Source organism: Perognathus longimembris, chromosome 19 (genome assembly GCF_023159225.1).
Source record: "Perognathus longimembris pacificus isolate PPM17 chromosome 19, ASM2315922v1, whole genome shotgun sequence".
NCBI lineage: Eukaryota > Metazoa > Chordata > Mammalia > Rodentia > Heteromyidae > Perognathus > Perognathus longimembris.
This window is the reverse complement of record NC_063179.1, coordinates 21,139,432-21,160,008: the sequence shown is the minus strand read 5'-3', so window position 1 is coordinate 21,160,008 and position 20,577 is coordinate 21,139,432. Positions and strand designations below refer to the sequence as shown.

General features: G+C 37.8%; 1 protein-coding gene across 1 annotated transcript in view; it reads right to left on the bottom strand.

Moving 5' to 3' along the window:
• Wdr70 (WD repeat domain 70) overlaps nucleotides 1-20,577 on the bottom strand; it is a 201,947-nt gene that overhangs the window by 129,997 nt on the left and 51,373 nt on the right. The window contains exons 8-9 of the mRNA XM_048368484.1: nucleotides 14,839-14,992; nucleotides 1,810-1,886 (exon numbers count right to left, since the gene is read on the bottom strand). Coding sequence (XP_048224441.1) covers nucleotides 1,810-1,886; nucleotides 14,839-14,992 — 231 coding nt within the window. The remainder of the gene's footprint in view (nucleotides 1-1,809; nucleotides 1,887-14,838; nucleotides 14,993-20,577) is intronic.

Here is a 20,577-nt window from a genome sequence, read left to right as displayed (position 1 = left end):
CTAGAAAATGGTAACACCCTGTGAAGAAGCCATTCCTACTGACTGAATTTTCAATGGCACTGTGGTACAGATTCTCCTTAGTTGATAGGCTTGTCATTACATAAAAACCCTAGACCTTTTACACTTAGCCTCCAACATCTTTTATGTCTAACTCTTACCTTCCTCTCAAGATTTATTTCTTATCATTCCCATTTTTCCTACAAACCTACAAAATGTCAACTATGCTTGTTTTCCTTTTGTTTTTTGTCAGCTGTGGGATTTGAACTCAGGGCTTGGGCACTGTCTCTGTCTTTTAATCAAGGCTAGTGCTCTACCACTTTGAGCCACTGTTCCAATTCCAGTTTTCTGGTGGTTAATTGGGGGTAAGAGTCTCCTGCCAGACATGCTTTTGAACCATAATCCTCAGATCTCAGCGTTCTGAATAGATAATAGCCATGAGTCACCAGTACCTTTCTTTATCTCAAACATGCCCCACAGTCTCATCTCAAAGCTTCTAGATATGCCATCATTTTGTCCTGAAAGGTCCTTTCCCTGTTACTGCTTCCCTTACCTGACTGATGTCAATTAAAAAGTAACTTCTCAGGCTGGGGATATGGCCTGTGGCAAGAGTACTTGCCTCATATACATGAAGCCCTGGGGTCAATTCCCCAGCACCACATATATAGAAAATGGCCATAAGTGGCGCTGTGGCTCAAGTGGCAGAGTGCTAGCCTTGAGCAAAAAGAAGCCAGGAACAGTGCTCAGGCCCTGAGTCCAAGCCCCAGAACTGGCCAAAAAACACACACACACACACAAAAAAGTAACTTCTCAAAGATTTACTCTTTCATACCCTTTCTCTATTCTTCTGCTTTTGCTTAACTTTATTCTTTTTGTTGTTTGTTTGTTTGTTCTTCTTTGTGTGTGTTGTTTTTTTTTGGCCAGTCCTGGGGCTTGGACTCAGGTCCTGAGCATTGTCCCTGGCTTCTTTTTGCTCAAGGCTAGCACTCTGCCACTTGAGCCACAGCGCCACTTCTGGCCATTTTCTGTATATGTGGTGCTGGGGAATTGAACCCAGGGCCTCATGTATATGAGGCAGGCACTCTTGCCACTAGGCCATATCCTCAGCCCCTTAACTTTATTCTTAACACTAATTTCTATCTAAGATTATATTGTTTCATTTTTGGCTTCTTATCTCTCTCCCAATTCTCCCTTCTACTAGAATGGCAGCCCCATGATGGTAGAGACTTAGATCACACAGTGAATTCGATGCCTAAAGAGCATGCTATATTTACTGAATAAATCAGGCACTGGAACTGATCTTTTTGCAGCTAAGCCCGTAACTAATACTGTGAGTCAAAGGCTAAGAAAAAGTAAAATTACAAGCTATCAGAATTTATTACTGCCAGGTTTCTCTAAAATGTGATCTAAAAAATATTTATAATGGAGCCAATGGTTAAAGTCAAATAATACTCATGTATAGCTGAAGAAAGCCTGACTTGTACAATATAGAGGAAGAGAAATGGTACATATTTTCATTTCAGATGAAAATCAGTTTTAACTACAAAATAAAGCACTAGTCACAATTTCAAGCATGAATCTAATCCATTGTGTCCTATAATAAACTCTACTGGAATTTGTAACAATTCTCATTTTTTACAGTGTCCATATTTCAGTAAACATTACAGAATGAACTAAAATCAAAGCAAAGAATATATAAACATTATATAAACTAATTCTCTATTTCCTACTTTATTAACAAGACTGTCACAAAAAAGTGTTAAAATACTAAACAATAATCAATTTAATAGATAAATGGTCAACAATACTCACGCATCATTTGAGCAGGTCATAAACTCTCCCTTAATTTTGGGATGCCATGAGCCAGTATGAAGCATTGCTGTGTGACCCTTAAAGGAATTAAAAAAAAAAAAAAAGGCATAAAAGGGATTTTAAAGGGTTAAAAAAGGAGGGGAAAAACATGACTAGCAACTAATATATAACATTTAAAAGCAAAACTTTTTGGTCCCCTCAATAGCCAGTTGTTTCAATTACAAACTAATTATTTTTTAATTCTAATTTTATCTCATAACATGCTTTACTTCACTTACTTTTTAAAGAGATACACAGAACAAACCATTTCTTTAAAGCTAGAGTGGATGGGTACTAGTGGCTCACATCTGGGAATCCTAGCTACTCAAGAAGCTGAGATCTGAGGATCTCAGTTCCAGCCAATCTGTGCAGGAAAGTCTGTGAGACTCCAATTAGTTACAAAAAAAAGCCACAAATGGAGCTGAGGCTCAAGGGGTAGTATGCTAGCCTTGAAAAAAAAAGACTCAGGGACAACACCAGATTGGTGCACGCACGCATGCGCGCACACACACACACACAGGAGTGGATATATTAATATCACACAAAGTAGAAATCAGAATAAGGAATATCACCAGAAAAATTTTAATTACAGAATGATAAAGCTGTTCACCTACTATTACAAGACTTATATTATCCATTATCCATATTAATCTAAAAATACAGCACATAAAATACTTAGGCATAAATCCAATAAAGTGTATTCGCAACCTTTATGCTGAAAGCTGCAAAACCCAGGTATGAAAGAAAAAATCTAAATATGTAAAATTAATACTGTACTGACAGATTGAAAGGCTTAATAAAATTAAGATATTAATTAATTCTCTAAATTATTATTTAGATCAAAGTAATTATATGTAATGTCAAAGTAAAATTTCTTTCATAACTATTTTAAGGATAAAAATTCCAACATTTTTATAGATACCAACAAGAATGATTCTAAAATCTATGTGAAAAATTAAAAAATACCTAGAGTAGCAAAATATTTTTTTAAAAAGAAAACCATGCCAGGCGCCAGTGTCTCACACTCAGGAAGCTGAGGTCTGAGGATTACAGGTCAAAACTAGCCTGAGCAGAAGTCCATGAGACTCTAATCTATAATTAATCATCAAAAGGTTAGAAGGGGAACTAAAAAGCTACAGTAACCAAGATAGGGTTGTATGTACCAGTGAGAAAAGAAACATACTTATGGATGAAAGGAACAAAAACTCTGGAACTAGAACTACTCAAACACCATCAGCTGATGTTCAAGATGCACAATCAATTTAGTCAAGAAGTTTTCTCAAGTAATAGTACTGAAATAACTGGTAATGCATATTTTTTAATCTCCCCTTATTGCTTACCTCCCATGCAAAAATGAGCTCAAAATGTAGAACTAGAACAAATCATGTTAAGTGGAGTAAGCCAAGATCAGAGATGAATGGCACCTGTTCTTTCTGATATGTGGAAGTTAGGTCTAAAACACACTGGGAAATGACAAATTACACAGGATTCGGGATACTTACAAACAGTGAGACCAAAAGAGAATAACAGGGGCTGGGGATATGGCCTAGTGGCAAGAGTGCCTACCCCATATACATGAGGCCCTGGGTTCGATTCCCCAGCACCACATATACAGAAAATGGCCAGAAGTGGCGCTGTGGCTCAAGTGGCAGAGTGCTAGCCTTGAGCAAAAAAGAAGCCAGGGACAGTGCTCAGGCCCAGAGTCCAAGCCGCAGGACTGGCCAAAAAAAAAAAAAAAAAAAAAAAAAAAAAAAAAAAGAGAATAACAAAGGTGCAATGCCTAAACATCTCTTCATATTTATATAAAATAACATACATACTGAAACAAACTCCTAAGATATGGAATCAAAAGACTTCTGCAAGAAGGTGGGGGAAGGACACAGACAGCGAGGAAAAAGAGTGAAAAGTACAGCAGTGGAGCACACTGAACACTGATGAAAATGAACCAAATATATAACTCATGGATGGAGATGGGAGGGAGGCAATGGGAGAGAATGAGGGAAGAGATGACACTATACAAAAGGAAATGTACTTATTACCTGACACATGTAAATGTAACCCTTCTGTATATCACCTCTATAAAATAACAATTAGTCATTTTTAAAAAATTAACTCAAAATGAAGCAAACCAATGCTACAGCAATACTTACAAGGCAATATGCTGTAAACCAACTGTACAACTGGGGAGGGAGGGGAGAGAGTTGGGGAATGGGGAATGTAGGAGAAAAATGCAGGAGGGGGTAACAAGTTTGATAAGAAATGTACTCAGTGTAACCCCCTCTAGATATAACTTTGACAATAAATAAATTAAAAATTAACTCAAAATGAATCCTAACTCTCATTATAGAAAGTAAAAGCCCTCAAAGACAAACCGAAAAAAAATCTTTACACTGTTACATTTGGTAAGAGTTCTTAGATGTAACACTAAAAATATGATCCAAGGGAAAGCGGGGGGGGGGGGGGGGGAATGAGGGAGGAGGTAACAAACAGTACAAGAAATGTATCCAATGCCTAACATATGAAATTGTAACCTCTCTGTACCTCAGTTTGACAATAAAAATTTAATAAAATAAAAAAGTCAAAAAAATGATCCACTGGGGGTGTAGGGAAGATGGTAAAGTAAGTGTCACCAAAATTATAGCATCTTTGCTCTATAAAGTTAATAAACAAAACACAAACTGAGGGAAAATACTTGCAAATCACATTTCAAAAAAATCTTCCATTCAAAAAATATTTTTAAAACTACAAAAAGCAATCAAAACATTTCCTTTCTCCTAACAAAAATATTTTGAATAGATACTTCATCAAAGATGACAAACATAAAAAGACGCTCAATATCACTAATTATTAAGGAATTGCAATAGAAAACATAAATGAGATCCACTAAACAACTACTCGAAATTCCAAAGACTCAACAATACTAATTGCATTGCAAATGTAGCAAAAGAAACTCTCATTCATTCCCAATGGGAATGCGGAATGATTCAGCTATTTTGCAAGACAACATAACAAAGTGTGTGATAAAGCTAAATATAATCTGGTTATATAATCAACAATCACACTCCTACGAATTTACCCAATTTACCCAACTGATTTAAAAAAATGTCCATACAAACCCTAAACACATATGCTTATAAAAGTTTTATTCATAAAGCTTTCTTGGCAAAACATGTTTGCCAATAGTCCAAATGTAGGGTATAAGAAAAAGAAAAGATTCAAGTATGCTTTTGGTTTCATCATCTGATGAATGCCATTTATTGAGATAAACATGACAAAAGCAGGACAGGTCTAGAAAAAAAAGTCACAAGTTCCTCAGGTCTACTATACAACAAGGTGCATTTGTCAAATAAGTAGTTGATAATACAAGATAGGTGAGAAGACAAGGCAAGAGTAACAAGCGTACAGATGGTAACTCATCACTCCTAAGGCCATGGTGCTTAAGTCCATGTGGCCAGATGAGATCTATCAGGAAGCAAGTATAAATACTAATGAGGGGTTAGCACTAAATACTAATGAGGGCTTAGCACTAAGCCCTTATACATTACAGTAGTCTAAGGATGAATGGAAAATAAGAAAAAGACAAAGAAAAATGAATCAACAAAAAGAAGCTGTGAGACAGGAGAAACTGTAAATTGTAATAACTAAGTCAATGTAATAAAAAAATTTTGGTGTAAAAAAAGCAATAATGAGCCAGGTGCCAGTGGCTCATGCCTGTAATCCTAGCTACTCAGGAGGCTGAGATCTGAGGATCAAGGTTCAAAGCCCGGCAGGGCAGGACAAGCTGTAAGACTCTTATCTCCAATTAACCACCAGAAAACTGCAAGTGGCATTGTGGCTCAAGTGGTAGAGCACTAGCCTTGAGCTGAAGAGCTCAAGGACAGAGCCCAGGCCCAGAGTTCAAGCCCCACAACTGCCGCCCCCCCTCCAAAAAAAGAAATAGTTTTAAGGAAAGAGAAATCTTGTCAAATGCTGCTGAATTACAATAGTATAGGAACTAAGAAATAATCAGTGGATATGACCTGAGGATAAGAGAAGCAGGATCAGAGAAGTGAATTAATGAAGGTACATCAATTCTGTGCAACTAAGACACTGAGAAATAATAACTCTATGACTGGTTCATAAAATATATAGGATTTTCAGACATCTCAACATCTTTCAAAAACAAAAATTTATCTGCCAATGTTTGAGAAAAAATAAATTTTCCTATTAGTAGTTAACAGATTATACTATCTGATTTGCTCTATTAATACCATTAATACCATTTTAACTCCAAGACATTCACAGCACTTGAGAATTCAGATCTTAAACTACCTTGGCTTCCAAATGTAGCAACACTACTCCATACCCTCATTCTTTCTCTACTTAATGCAGTCCATCTCCACTGTCAATTCTGCTTGGTGTCATAATCCTAGTGAGTTCCTACTTTACCAATTCATGCTCCTCACTCCCAAAGCCAGGGATTCTATAGATGGCTGCTACTCGTTTCAGTCTTTTGTACTATACTTCTTTTTCTTTATTCAAATAGCAATACAGTATCTTAGCTAGTCCATGGTCTTCGGAGGCAGGCCCCCAGGGGGAAAAATCTTTTACTGGTAATTGTTGATTAGAGCTGAAATACCATATTAGAACATTAAAAAAAATTCTTAGGAGGACCAAAAGAAAATGGCACCTGATATTAACAGAAAGAAACACCTTAGCTGTTGAGTAGCCAGAATAAAAACACAAATAATAGGTTACACTGAAAAAAAGTCCAAAAGGCTGAATGTTGTCTCTTGTTTGTAAAGAGAGGAGCATGACAAAGGCAATGAGAATGTTAAGTGCCCCTGTGTTAAAACAGTGACCAAAATTAGTCATAACAAAATGAAGTTCAAATAAGGATTCTCAAATAGATCTAAATAAATTTAGTACTATGGTTAACATTACTGGAAAAAATTTTAAAGTGACACCTACTAAAAAATCCAGTTAGTGACTAAAACACTTTTTCATAAACTAGTTTTTCTCTCCCAACCCTGCTACTTTATGTAAATATAGTTCTTGGGGGGGTTGGGCGGGGGGAAGATGTTTCTTTTATTTAACAGCCCTTAACTGGAAATTGCCTGGAAGAATTAAGCAACTCTTGTTTCTATGCTGTACTTTAAATCTAGAGAACACAACCAGTAGTGGTTTCACACACATACATACAGTTAAAATCTGTACTTAACTATCCATACTATTGTGGCCTCCCCACTGACACTTGCTATGAAACAGCTACCTACTGCGGATACGGGTGTCATCTCTAGTCACAGATTGAGGTGACGCTCTATGGCTCAAAAAGTGAAAGTGCCATATGTTTGGTAATGGTGAGCTGGTGAGCTAACAGCCAACTTCTATGAAAAGCTACTAGGCAGGAAGAATACGCTACAAATTCTCATCCAAAAATTCGTAACATTTTACTTAGATATAACTTTAGCTAGTATCTAAACTCAGTACTTAAGTTCTGATTCCAGTTTCAAAACCTGTAGTAGACAATGGAATCAAATCCTTCCCATATCTTTTTTTTGCCAAGAATCTTTCTTATTTAGAAGCAATCTTACAATGTGATCCAGATGAGTTCCAACTTCTTGGTAGCTTGGATTAAAATTATTCCACCATGTACACACTGCCCTACTATGTAACTGTACCCTTTTTGCACAACACCTTGTCAAAAAAATTGTATTCAATTAATAAATAAATTAAATAAAAAAATAAAATGATGCCACCAAACCTGGCTTTAGAAATCACTTTTAATTGTTCACTTGATTAGGTAGATTTGCTAAAGATAATCTTTCTTTAATTGAGAGCTACATTCAGGAGAAGAAAAGAAACTTTGGAGGGTCACCTTAAAATTCTATCTATAATAAAAGTTATTTAATTGGAAAATGCTATGAAGTCAAAATAAAATCAGATCTGTCCATTTGCACTCATGATTTTTAAAAATATTTATTTTGGGTTTAGTTGTTTTATCCAAGTTGCTCTGTCTTCTGGGTCTAGAAAGAATAAAATGACAGCAGCAATAAATATAAACAAGGACCCAGATCTTTATTTCTATATTAAATTCCCTTTCAAAAGCAGTCCTGGAAATAGGCTGCCAGCGATTTATACCTGTAATCCTAGCTACTTAGGAGGCCAAGATCTGAGGATCACAGCTCAAAGCCAACCCAGGCAGAAAAAGTCAAAGAGATTCTTATCGCCAATTAATCACAAAAAGCCAGAAGTGGAGCTGTAGCTCAAATGGTAGAGCACTAGCCTTAAACAAAAGAGCTCAGGACTTTGCACAGGCCCTGAATTCAAGCTCCAGGATCTGCAGGGGGAGAAAAACAACAACCAGTCATGGATCACTAATGAAATAGGTAACATCAAAGCAGGAAAAAGCACAAAATAAGATTAGAATCTTCTGTTTTGACAGAATTCAAGATCCCCCACCCCTCCCCACCAAAAAACTGATAGGAATATATCAAAAGGCCAGAGCCAGTGTCAAGGAGTTTCTATTACATAAAATGTTCTAAAACGATTCAGAAAATGGAGATATACAATGTACCACAAAACCATTAAAACCATCAATATACCTCAAATCATTGCCTATGATTAAAACCATCAGTTAACTTGTTTAAAGAAATAAAAATATACCTTGAACTCAGTTATCTGGGCAAATATTAAATATTTTACTTCTTAGGAAAAAGAATTTATCAATAAAAAGATATGACTAATATATTTCATCTCCAAATATTAAGGGAATTTTTTTTGGAATAGCTAGACTTCAGAGTGACTACATGTATTACTTAAAAATAAATACAGCTTTGGAACGTTTTCCCCAAAGCTTCTTATAACTCTCTTAATTTCCGTAATTATAGTCCACTCATGAAAAAATTTTCCCCTATAAAGTTCAAACATTCTAGAGTACCCTGAACCTGTATTCTACACTTTAGTCATATAATACAAAAGGACCAAGGAAAATTCTAGAGAAGGGTACAACCATAGACAAACTCATAAAGTTAATAATGAGATTACATCATGAAAGAAAAGTTAATAATGACATTGCATGATTATTACCATAAGTATTCACTTATTAATAACATACTAAAACAACTCTGAATTTAACATCATAAAAGTTGATTAGTTATGCAGTTATGATTTGTAAGATTACATTGGCTTCATGGTCACACATTTCTAGGCTCTAAGCCAAAACTCATATTCATCTCAGGCAAAGCATGTGACAAAAAGAGCAATAGGGGAAAATACTCCCTGATTAGAAGCACTGTACCAAAATTCTGGTTTACATAAAGGAATTTTAGATGACACTATAACCACAAGGCTTCTCTGTGTCTCTGTCTTTGTCTCTCACCCTTCCTTTTCCTTCCCTCTCTTCCACCAATCTTCCCACTTCCTTATATTTTTTTCCTCATAAAAATACATACTAAAACTAAAGACTATAATTAAGAATATCATCTGGGCACCAGAGGCTTATGCCTATAATTCTAGCTACTCAGGAGGCTGTGATCTGAAGATTGTGGTTCATAGCCAGCCTGGGCAGGAAAATCCGTGAGTTTCTTATCTACAATTAACCACCAAAAACCAGAAGTGGCACTGTGGTTCAAGTGGTAGAGCACTAGCCTCAAGCTGAAGAGCACAAGGACATCGCCCAGGCCCAGAGTTCAAGCGCCATGAATGACCAAAAGAAAAAAAGGAATATCAGCAGTTTTCCAGACAAGTAGAAAATGATACAAGCTTTTAGGAAATCGTGAAAATAAAATATAGTTTTTTTTTTAAGCTCAAAGTAGATATATTTGCCAGTTTGGGTAAGTTAAAGCATTTTAGTTACATAGCTTAGTAGTTTTTCATATATTGGTAAATAAGTTAATATTTTGCTTTCTTATATTTGTACCTAGGTTTTTTGGTGTCACTGTCCTATTTTCATGGTCATTTTACTAGATGAGCTATAGGTATTAAATCTGAGAAAGCACAAAGAGCCATTTTCCTTCTTTTGACCCTTTCTAGACTAAATTTTCAATTCACAAAGCCTTAATGTCTATCTCTCTCTCTCTCTCTCTATCTATCTATCTATCTATCTATCTAGCCAGTCCTGGGGGTTGAACTCAGGGTCTGAGCACTGTCCCTGGCTTCCTTTTGCTCAAGGTTAGCACTCCACCACTTGAGCGACAGCACCACTCGGCTTTTTCTGTATATGTGGTGCTGAGGAATCAAACCCAGGGCTTCATGCATGTTAGGCGAGCACTCTGCCACTAGGCCATATTCCCAGCCTGCCTTAATGTCTTTTTACAAGATAAGCAGCCCAGGGAGATCATTAAGATGAGCTTAAACACTGGCAATGAAAAACAAAACATTCCCTTCCTCATACTTTCTTAAAAAGACTATAATAAGCAAAATTCTTTTTTTAAGTGGGAAGGGGTAGTAAACCTTTCATTTTCATAAAACAAGTATTAAAATTTCTGAAAAGCCTCAAAAAGCAGAAATATTTTAACATTTTTAATATACTATGAGATAGAGCGGGTGACCTGTAGCCTTAATCTCCTTATTTTCTTACTACCAATACCTTCAAATGTTATTTGTAGAATATTGAAAGCAATAATAAATTCCAATGAAATACATTTTAAAAACAACATTCAAGCCAAAGCACCATTGAAATTTAAAAATATGTAAATTTATGTTATGTCTTATGTTTGAATTACCTACCACATACACATACTGGAAACTGAATAAACAGTCTGTGGATAACAAAATATTGTTATCAGAGTTAAGAAGCACTTTGTTTGGATATGTGAGTATATTTGTGTTGGTCCTAAGTCTTGAACTCAGGACCTGAGCACTGTCTCTGAGCTTCCTGGTCAAGGCTAGCACTCTTACCAGTTGAACCACAGCACCACTTTTGGCTTTTTGGTGCTTAATTGGAGAAAAAGTCTCACGGGCTTTCCTGCCTTGCCTAGCTTCAAACAGAAATCCTCAGGCCTCAGCCTCCTAATAGCTAGAATAACAGATGTGTGCCATCAGTGTCCAGCTTCCTTCCTAATTCTTAATTTAATACAGAATAGTTTGAAACACACTGAACTAATCTAATAGCTTAACTAGAGGTCCTGAAATACATTACGGCTAATACTTTTTATTCATGGTAGTTACAGTTCCATGAACAATGAATTAGAAAATAAAAGGATTTCTGCAAGTCTTTAGTCACATCAACCAATCTACAAAGTTAAGAACACCTCATTTAATGTATGTTGTTGATGCATTAATGTTAAACTCACAGCTCAGGGCACTATAGCTTATGCCTTAATGGAGCTTTACATGATACATATGTTTTCTCTATAAAGCATATCACAGACTTCTTATGCTTGAGAACAACAGACATCGCTAAATACTACTTCAGCATTCTGCTTGAGATCAAAAAATCAATTAAAATTAAAAGCTCAAAATTGTAAGTAGGGTGGGCACCTGTGGCTCACGCCTGTAATCCTACCTACTCAGGAGGCTCAGATCTGAGGATTGTGGTTCAAAGCCAGCCTGGGCAGGAAAGGCTGTAAGACTCTTATCTCCAATTAACCATCAGAAAACAAGACGTGGCACTGTGGCTCAAGTGGTAGAGCTCTAGCCCTAAGCTGAGAGCTGAAGAGCTCAGGGACAGCATCCAGCATCCAGCATCCCAGAGTTGGAGCCCTATGACCAACAACAGCAACAACAAAATTCTAAGTAATGAGGGAGGAGGTAACAATCAGTACAAGAAATGTATCCAATGCCTAACATATGAAACTGTAACGTCTCTCTACATCACTTTGACAAATAAATCTAAAAAAAAAAAAAAAATCTAAGTAAAAGCACATCCACTCCTACTTTATTGTATCTGTGGTACACTGCATTATTATTCCTATCACCCTTCTCTATATATACAGTTTTTGTCACCTGACACTGCAATTCCTTCCACCTGAGAACAGGACATATTTTTCCATACTATTGGCAATGGCCATGGTTGAAGAATTTGTTGGCTGATTAAATATTAATGAACATGATATAAGCAAAAACTTGAAATCTATCTCCAGAGTTGGGATTTTCTTGCATTTGTGCCAACATATGAGAAATATATGCCCTCAAGTAGTTTACTATCAAATGAGGAACAAATATAAATGGAATACACATAATCTTTATTTGTGCCTTAGTGTCATGCCTGAGCAAAAACAGACAACCCACAGACATGTTAGCAAGTATAGCTATTGTTTCAAGTCATTAGTTGCATAACATTATTGTGGATATATCAACTGATATTTTATATAGTATTATATAACTATTCTATAAGAATCTTATTTATTTTTCTTTTTGGCCAATCCTAGGGCTTGAACTCTAGGCCTAGGCACTGTCCCTGAGCTTCTTTTGCTGAAGGCAAGCACTCTACCATTTGAGCCACAGCACCACTTCTTTTGAGTAGTTTATTGGAGGGTAAGAGTCTCCTGGAGTTTCCTACCCCAGGTGGCTTCAAACCATGATCCTCAGATCTCGGTCCCTTGATTAGCTAGGATTACCAGAATGAGCCACTGGTACCCGACCTCTAAAAAAAAAAAAAAAAAAAGTTGAGGGGTTGGGGATTTGGTTCAGCAGAAGAGCACTTGCCTGGCAAGTGCAAAGCCCTGAGTTCGGTCCTCAGCTTAAGGCTGAGGGGCTGGAAATGTGGCTTAGTGGTAAAGTGTTTGCCTAGCATACATAAAGCCCTGGGTTCAATTCCTCAGCACCACATAAACAGAAAAAGCCAATGGCTCAAGTAGACTGCTAGCCAGCCTTGAGCAAAAAGAAGCCAGAGACAGTGCTCAGGCCCTGATTTCAAGCCGCAAGACTGGCAAAAAAAAAAAAGGGGAGGGGGGTGAGGAGACCATGTTTCTGTCTGGTTCTGAAGCCAAGAATGTAATAGGTGGATAGACTATTTCCACAGTTGGCTACAATTTCTCCCATCTCACATGATCTTCAACAGTTTGACCTCACCATTCACCCACCAAATGGTGGAGTCTAGCTTTCTTTACCTCAAATTTGAGGTATCTCTATGATACTACAGAGTCTGAAGCCAAACGTTAAGAAATTCAGTTTCTTTGTTTTGGTCTTTTTGGAACCTAGCTATCAAGCAAGTAATCAAACATTACCAAGAGAAGTTTGACTGTAAGAAGGCCCACAATAGACAAGAAGAAAGAAAGTGAAAGGACAACAGTAAACACAAGAGCAAGAACGGTAGGGATAAGAGGAAAAGACAGTGGGAAAGAAAAATGTCACAGGGGCTGGGGATATAGCCTAGTGGCAAGAGTGCCTGCCTCGGATACACGAGGCCCTAGGTTCGATTCCCCAGCACCACATATACAGAAAACGGCCAGAAGCGGCGCTGTGGCTCAAGTGGCAGAGTGCTAGCCTTGAGCGGGAAGAAGCCAGGGACAGTGCTCAGGCCCTGAGTCCAAGGCCCAGAACTGGCCAAAAAAAAAAAAAAAAAAAAAAAAGAAAAATGTCACAGAACTCTGCTCCAACTGTAACCTTATAGCTATCCAAGTGTGCCAGCTGACACTATACAAATAGAAAACCCTTCCAATCTAACCACAAAATTGTAAGAAATAATAAGTTGCTATTATGTTAACTTTTAGAACTATTATGATAGTCAGACAAGTCGTTAATAAATCTGTGCTGTCCAGGTAAGGTGAGACACACCTGTAATCCCATACTCAGGAAGCTACAACAGGAGTACTTTGAGTTCCAAGCCAGCCTAGGCTATAAACGTGATCAAAAAGAGAAAGGGAGCCAGACACTGCTGTCTCCTGCCTGTAATCTTAGCTACTCAGAAGCCAGAGGACCATGGTTCAACATCCAGGCAGAAAGTTGACTAGATTCCATCTCCCAAATCCTGAATACTGTATATATGGGTATTAGAATACCAAAATCGAGAGACAAAGGATAAAAAGACAAACCAATGCAACAGCAATACTGACAAAACTATATGGTGTAAATCAACTGTATACAACTCATGGGGGGGGCAGGGAAGTGGGGGTGGATGAGGGAGGAGGTAACACGTTTGATAAGAAATGTACTCACTGCCTTATATATGAAACTGTAACTCCTCTGTACTTCACTTTGACAACAAAGAAGAAAAAAATTTAGGAACTATAACTGCAGATTTGTCATTTTAGAGTAAAACATTTTGGAATTTTTTTTAAGGGCAGGTTGGAGATATGGCTCAAGTGGTCAGCTTACCAAGCACAAGACAGATTGGGGGGTGGGAGGAGAGAGGGAGAGAGGGAGAGAGGGAGAGAAAGTGAGAGAGAGAAAGAGAGAGAGAGAGAGAGAGAAAGATATTAAAGGAGAGGGAAAATGCATTGTGAATTAAGTTCACCAAAATATTGTTAGAGAGAGGAGGAAGGAGAGGGGGAGAAAGGGGGAAACATCACTGTAAATTAAGTTCACTGAAATATTCTGTTTGAGGGAGAAAGAGGGAGGGTGTGGAAATGAGAGGGAGAGAGAGATTAAAGAAGGGGGAAATGCATTATAAATTCAGTTCGCTAAAATATTATGTTTGAGAGAGATTAAAGAAGGGGGAAAATTCATTGTAAATTAAGTGCACTGAAATATTCTGTTTGGACGGGAGGAGAAAAGAAGGGCAGAGGGAGAAAGAGAGAAATTCAAGGGGAAAATTTATTGTAAATTAAGTTCACAAAGTATTCTGTTAGACAGGAAAGGAGAGAGGAAGAAGAAAGAAAGGGAGAAAGGGAGGATGGGAGAGGAAAAGAGGGAGAGAGAGAGGGAGGGAAGGAGAGAGAGAAAGAGGAAGGGAAAGAAAGGGAGAGAAAGATTAAAGGGGACAATTCATTGTAAATTAAGTTCACTGAAATATTCTACTTCAAAGAAGGGGGAAAAGAAGAGAAGAAGAAGGGGAGAATGAGAGAGATTAAAGAAGGGGAAAATTCATTGTAAATTAAATTCACTGAAATATTGTTTGGTGCTTACCTTAGTGTTGGCCATGTCCACAATATACTGGTCGCCCTTTATACATTCCATTACTTCAAAACCATCTCTGTCAATCACTTTGGCTTGTGAGCTTCCAGATACAACAAGAATCATGTCTCCTGTGTTACTGTATTGTAATGATTTGATCTGATGGCTTTGCAAAAGAAAAACAAAGTCAGACACTGGATACAAGGTTTATACTTTCACTATATTAAGCACTACCAAAATTGACAATTTTATAAAACATCAACCTCAAATGGGTCCTCAGTGCCCACTAGCTATCCTTATTAGTTCTCCTTTCCCACTATGCTTGGCAATTCTCAACTTACATTCTATCTTCCACTCTTTCAGCTCTGAATGTTCTGGTTCTTTTCCAGAAGTCACAAATACAAATTGCCTCAATTGTCACCATTAATGTTTTAAGTTCATCTACACCTAAGCTCTCTCCTCTCTCCTTTTAGAATATGATGGTTAAACTTAAACTCTTCCTGACCAAGAATCCTGGACCCCAATCTTGCCAGTTTCATAAGGAACGCCTGCTATCTTCTCTTTCCCGTCCTTCATTCAGAATTGTTTAACTTTTGTTTTGGTGTTTGTTTTAACATTTATTCATACCAATACCCAATATCCTTTTTCACCCTCACCCTGATCCTCCGCATCAATTATCCTGCCAATAGTTTCAATATAGTCCAGATGATCCCTGATCTTTATGGCATCATGTTAATTGAATCAGGTGTCCAAAAATTAGAAATATATTATGAGACATAAGCTCTCCATAAAAAGAAAAAGATAGGTCCTATAAAAGATCAAGGAGGGAAAATACATTTAGATAAACACATGAAAGTAGGCGCTAAGTATTTGAAGCACTTTGTATCACATGTTAATCCCAGAAAGTATCAACCTTAAAAGCAGCAATGAAGACAGTTCGTTGGGTCAGTTCAGTTGGTATCAGCTACCCTTTGTCATTGTAGGCTTATATATGAAATTGCCACAGTGACAGGGTGCAAGTTACACATGGGCTCAAAAGCAGCTTCCCCAAATTGACTGTTATTGCTGCTAAAGCTCTAACCTGCTGATTACAGAAGTGTGCCTAAGTAAGCAAAATATATGTGATTAATGATAATAAGCATATAGGGGAAATCAGGAAATGAAGGGCTGAGAGTTTACACTAAGAAGAACGGAACAAATACTTTAAATATAGTCAGGAAGTTAAGTGACAGAATAAGCTATGAAGATATTTGAGGAAGAGTATTCCAAGAAGGGAGAACAGCTGCTAGAAAGAACCTGCAGCAAGTATGTAGCTGGCATTTTCCCAATGTAGCTGGAGCAAAGAGAGGAAAAGGAACAGGAGCTGGAGATAAGGTCAAAATGTCCCCAGGTAGGGCAATGTAATCCATGGAGGGTGATTCAAGCTACTGAATGGACTTGGGCTTTTGTCTTTCCTGAGTGAAATGCGAAAAAATAGAATGCAGAACGATGAACTAAATGATACAACCTCAACAAAGCCACTTTTTTGTGCACTCAGAAAGCTATGGATCTCTTCCTTTTAAATTCATTTTTAAAAATAGGTGTTTAGTTGGAAACAGTTATAAGCAAATAGCTAGCTATAAGACGGGGGGGGGGGGGGGGGGTGCACATGCATACATGTGCACACCAGTCCTGGGGCTTGAACTCAGGGCCTGAGTACTGTCTGAGCTTTTTTTTTTTTTTTTTAAGATTTTAAACGTACATTTATTTGGAAGTTGAAATAAGATAAGCATATTTTCAAAAATAAGTCTTATTGAACAGGCACTTATTGAGTAGTAGGATTGACATACAAATTTTGAAGCCAGGAAGGGTCAAATTTTGTTTAACATGAAATATGAATAATCTTTACAACATTTGCATTGCTCAATTAAGGAATGTATTATTGTGATTAAAACCATGGAAGCTTTTCCAAATATTGTTTTAATAAAGAACATTATTGAGATTAGGGGTGAAGCTCAATGGTAATTTTCCTAGCATATACAAGGCTCTAATTGCAGTCCTGATGCATCACAAAAACAGGAAAGAAACAACAAAAAACTCAGGGCATTCTAAACAATGTCATCCAATGCAGTAGCCATTTGCTACTGATGTCTACTTAATTTTAAATTTTAATTAGATGAAATGAGATTAAATTTCCAATTTAGCTCCTCTAATTAAACACATCTCAAATGCTCTACTAACTACCATACTGGACAATCTGTGTTAACTGTAAACTATTATTTTATTCTTAATTGTATTTAATTACTTTTGAATTTATATTCAAATTTTTATTTATATATTTACATGTCCTTTTTTTGGTTGGTTGTGGGGTTATTGAATTCAGGGCCTGGGCATTGTTCCTGAACCTTTTTGTGCTCAAGGCTAGCACTCTACCACTTTGAGCCACATTGCCACTTCTAGTTTTTGAGTGGTTAACTGAAGACAAGAGTCTCATGGGGACTTTTCTGCCTGGGCTGGCTTAGAATTATGATTATCAGATCTCAGCCTTATCAGTAGGTTCTCTGAGCTTTTTTGCACAAGGCTAATGCTCTACCACTTGAGCCACATCTCCACTTCTGGCTTTTGGGTGATTAATTAGATATAAGGGTTTCGCAAACTTCCCTGCCCATGCTGGCTTTGAACCACAGTCCTCAGATCTCAGTCTCAGCAGCTAGGATTACAAGCATGAGCCACTGGAACTTGGCTCAAGATTTTTTTTAAACTGTGACCTAATATGTTAAAATTTTCACTAATGAATTAAGCAACAGGCTGAAAAGCAGGTATAATAACTGCTGTAGGTTCAATCAGTAATAATCATAAATAATATTTCAATGCAACAGTAGTAATATTTTTAAACACCTGAAATTTACAAGTATATCTACAACTTTTTTGCATACACTGACCATTTACAGGAAATGGTTTGTGACAAGAAAGATTTTTTAATTGTTTCACAGAAATTGGGTGATACAGACACTGATGAGATACTAAATTTAAAATAATGATTAAGAAGTTAATTGACAAAGTGAATAATTTGTCATAGAGCTTAGAAACATAAAGAAATATACAGAAATTTGGGGATTGAAAAAAGTGAAATTTAGAATCAATGAATGAGGGCGTAGAAGTAGAGAATTAGAAGACTGGGAGAAAATTTCTGTACAAAAACATGCGATACATGACCAATTACAAAAGGCAAGTGAGAATAAATGTTAATTCTATACAGTAAATGATTTATGATCTCCACATTGACTAGAAAGAACAATACTTTATAATCAATTTTAAAACCTATTATAAAAATATAATTTTTCCATCTTTAGGCTAAGCATTGAAAGAATGGTAAAAAAAAAAAAAGACATTAAACTAATAAGCTAACAAAGGGAGAAAAAAATAGCATATAAAAATTAATTGGGGCTGAGAATGTGGCTTAGTGGTAGAGCACTTACCTAGCAACTATGAAGCCCTGGGTTTGATTCCTCAGCACCACATAAACAGATAAAGCTGAAAGTAGCACTGTGGCTCAAGTGATAGAATGCTACCCTTGAGCAAAAAGCTCAGGGACAGTGCCCAGGCCCTGAGTTCAAGCCCAAGGATGGGCAAAAACCAAACAAACGTGTGTGTGTGTGTGTGTGTGTGTGTGTGTGTGTGTGTGTATGTGTGTGTGTATGTGTGTGTGTGTATTCTCTTATAAAGTACATTCAAAACATTTCAAACATCTGATCAAGGATATCCAAATACCTAATGCCACGATGAAAATTATCGAATCTCACCAGTTATCAGAAAAATTCTAAATAGAAAAAGACCCTGGATTAGACTTCTGCTTGGGACCAGCCCTCCATCCACCTACAGGTCCTCCATGGCTTCTAACGGTGAAAGAAGTCCCAATGGCAACAGTGGCCTAAGGAGAAAAGGATGCACAAAACGGCGACACAAATTTACTAAGGAACAAGTACAAGAACTTTGTGAGCTATTCCATCGGCTACCACACCCTGATTTTACAAGCAAAGAAGAACTGGTGATAAAATTCCACTGCTCAGTGCATGTAATCAGTAACTGGTTCCAGAATAAGAGAGCCAAACTTCCACCTTCAGTGAGACACAGGATATTTGCTAGGTGGAAACACCAATTTTATCTACCTTTCAACAACCAGGGTGTTCAGGCGGCAGCTCCCAGCTATGCCAGGGAGAATTTCCCAAGGGCTCAGAATGCTCAGATAGCTAGCACTGATTGGTCTTCTCTGGAGAAACAAGGGAATTTTAGTCAGCAGATGTATTCCAATGACAAAAGGTACCTGAGCTACGCCCTAGGGAGTGAAGATGACACAGGAAATGAGCATTCTCCGGGTACATCCCTCCTAGGCTTCAACTGCACTACACCCCTATATCCCTCTACCATTTCTCAGAAGGATTTTGACAAGGACGAGTCTGAGGCCAAGGGAAGCCAACATGAAGAAAGTCCCTGCCTTTTGCAGCATGCTTCTAGGGAGTGTGACGTATGGCAGAAGGAAGAGCAGAATATGATGCCTATTATTAATCAGGACCATGACAGAACAGGAGCTGCAGCAGAACCGGGCCACAGCTACTGCAGCAACCTCAAAGACCCGAGGATCATCAGACAGAGAGGATGCTAATCCAGGAGCAGCTACCAGAAGATTGTAGCCACTGAAATCTTGGTGCAGAAGTTGACTTCCCCCTTTAATTGATAGTCAGGTTCCTCAAGTTCATGGAGAACCCTGTTTCTTACAGCTGCTGCCCACTGAAATGGTTGACGTTCCACTCTCACTGCCTCTGAGGCAATTTATACAAGGGCTTCAGTTTCCATTTGGGATGAAGGATCTGCCAGTGCAGTCATGTTCCATAGGTCAGCCCAGGCACCCGCGGTAATCCAAGGCAAAGGCCTCCCCAGAAAACTCCAGCTATAGATTTTATTCATTTTATTTTTCAGTGCCAGTACTGGAGCTTGAACTCATGTCTATACACTCTTGCTTAGTTTTTCTCAAGATTGGAGCTCTACCACTTGAGCCACATTTCCACCTCTGGCTTTTTGTTCATGAAACATCTCTGACTTGAACTGTGATCCTCAGACCTCAGCCTCCTGAATAGCAGGGATTATAGGCACGAGTCACCAGGGTCTGGCACCCTATTGTTTAATGGCAATGGGTTTTAAATTCATGAAAGCAAGCCTTCTACCATCGTCATGCCTTCAGCTCCTTTTTTGAAATAACTTCTTATAGGTGTCTGTGGCCCAAGCTGGCCTTAATTTTGTAATCCTCCTGCCTCTCAAGTAGCTGAGACTGCAGGTATGCACCACCATGCCCAGTTTATGTGGGGGAGGGTGGTTCCTGGGGCATCACGCATGGAAGGTGGGGAGGCAAGTTTCAAGCTGAGTTTCAAGCAGTAAATATTTTGTAATCTGAGACTTCACTTACTCATGTATTAAATGTTTGAAACTCAAAAAAAAAAAAAGAAGAAAAATTCTAAATAAAACTAGAATGAGCCTGGGCATAGGCAGCTCATGCTTATAATTCTAGCTCCTCAGGAGATTAAGATCTGAGGATCCCAGTATTGCAGTTCAAAGTCAGCCCGGGCAGAAAAGTCCATGAGACTCTTATTTCCAATTAACCACCAGAAAACTGGAAGTGGTACTGTGGCTCAAGTGGTAGAATGCTAGCCTTGAGCTGAAGAGCTGACCAACAGTGCCCAGGCCCAGAGTTCAAGACCTATGACCAACAACAACAAC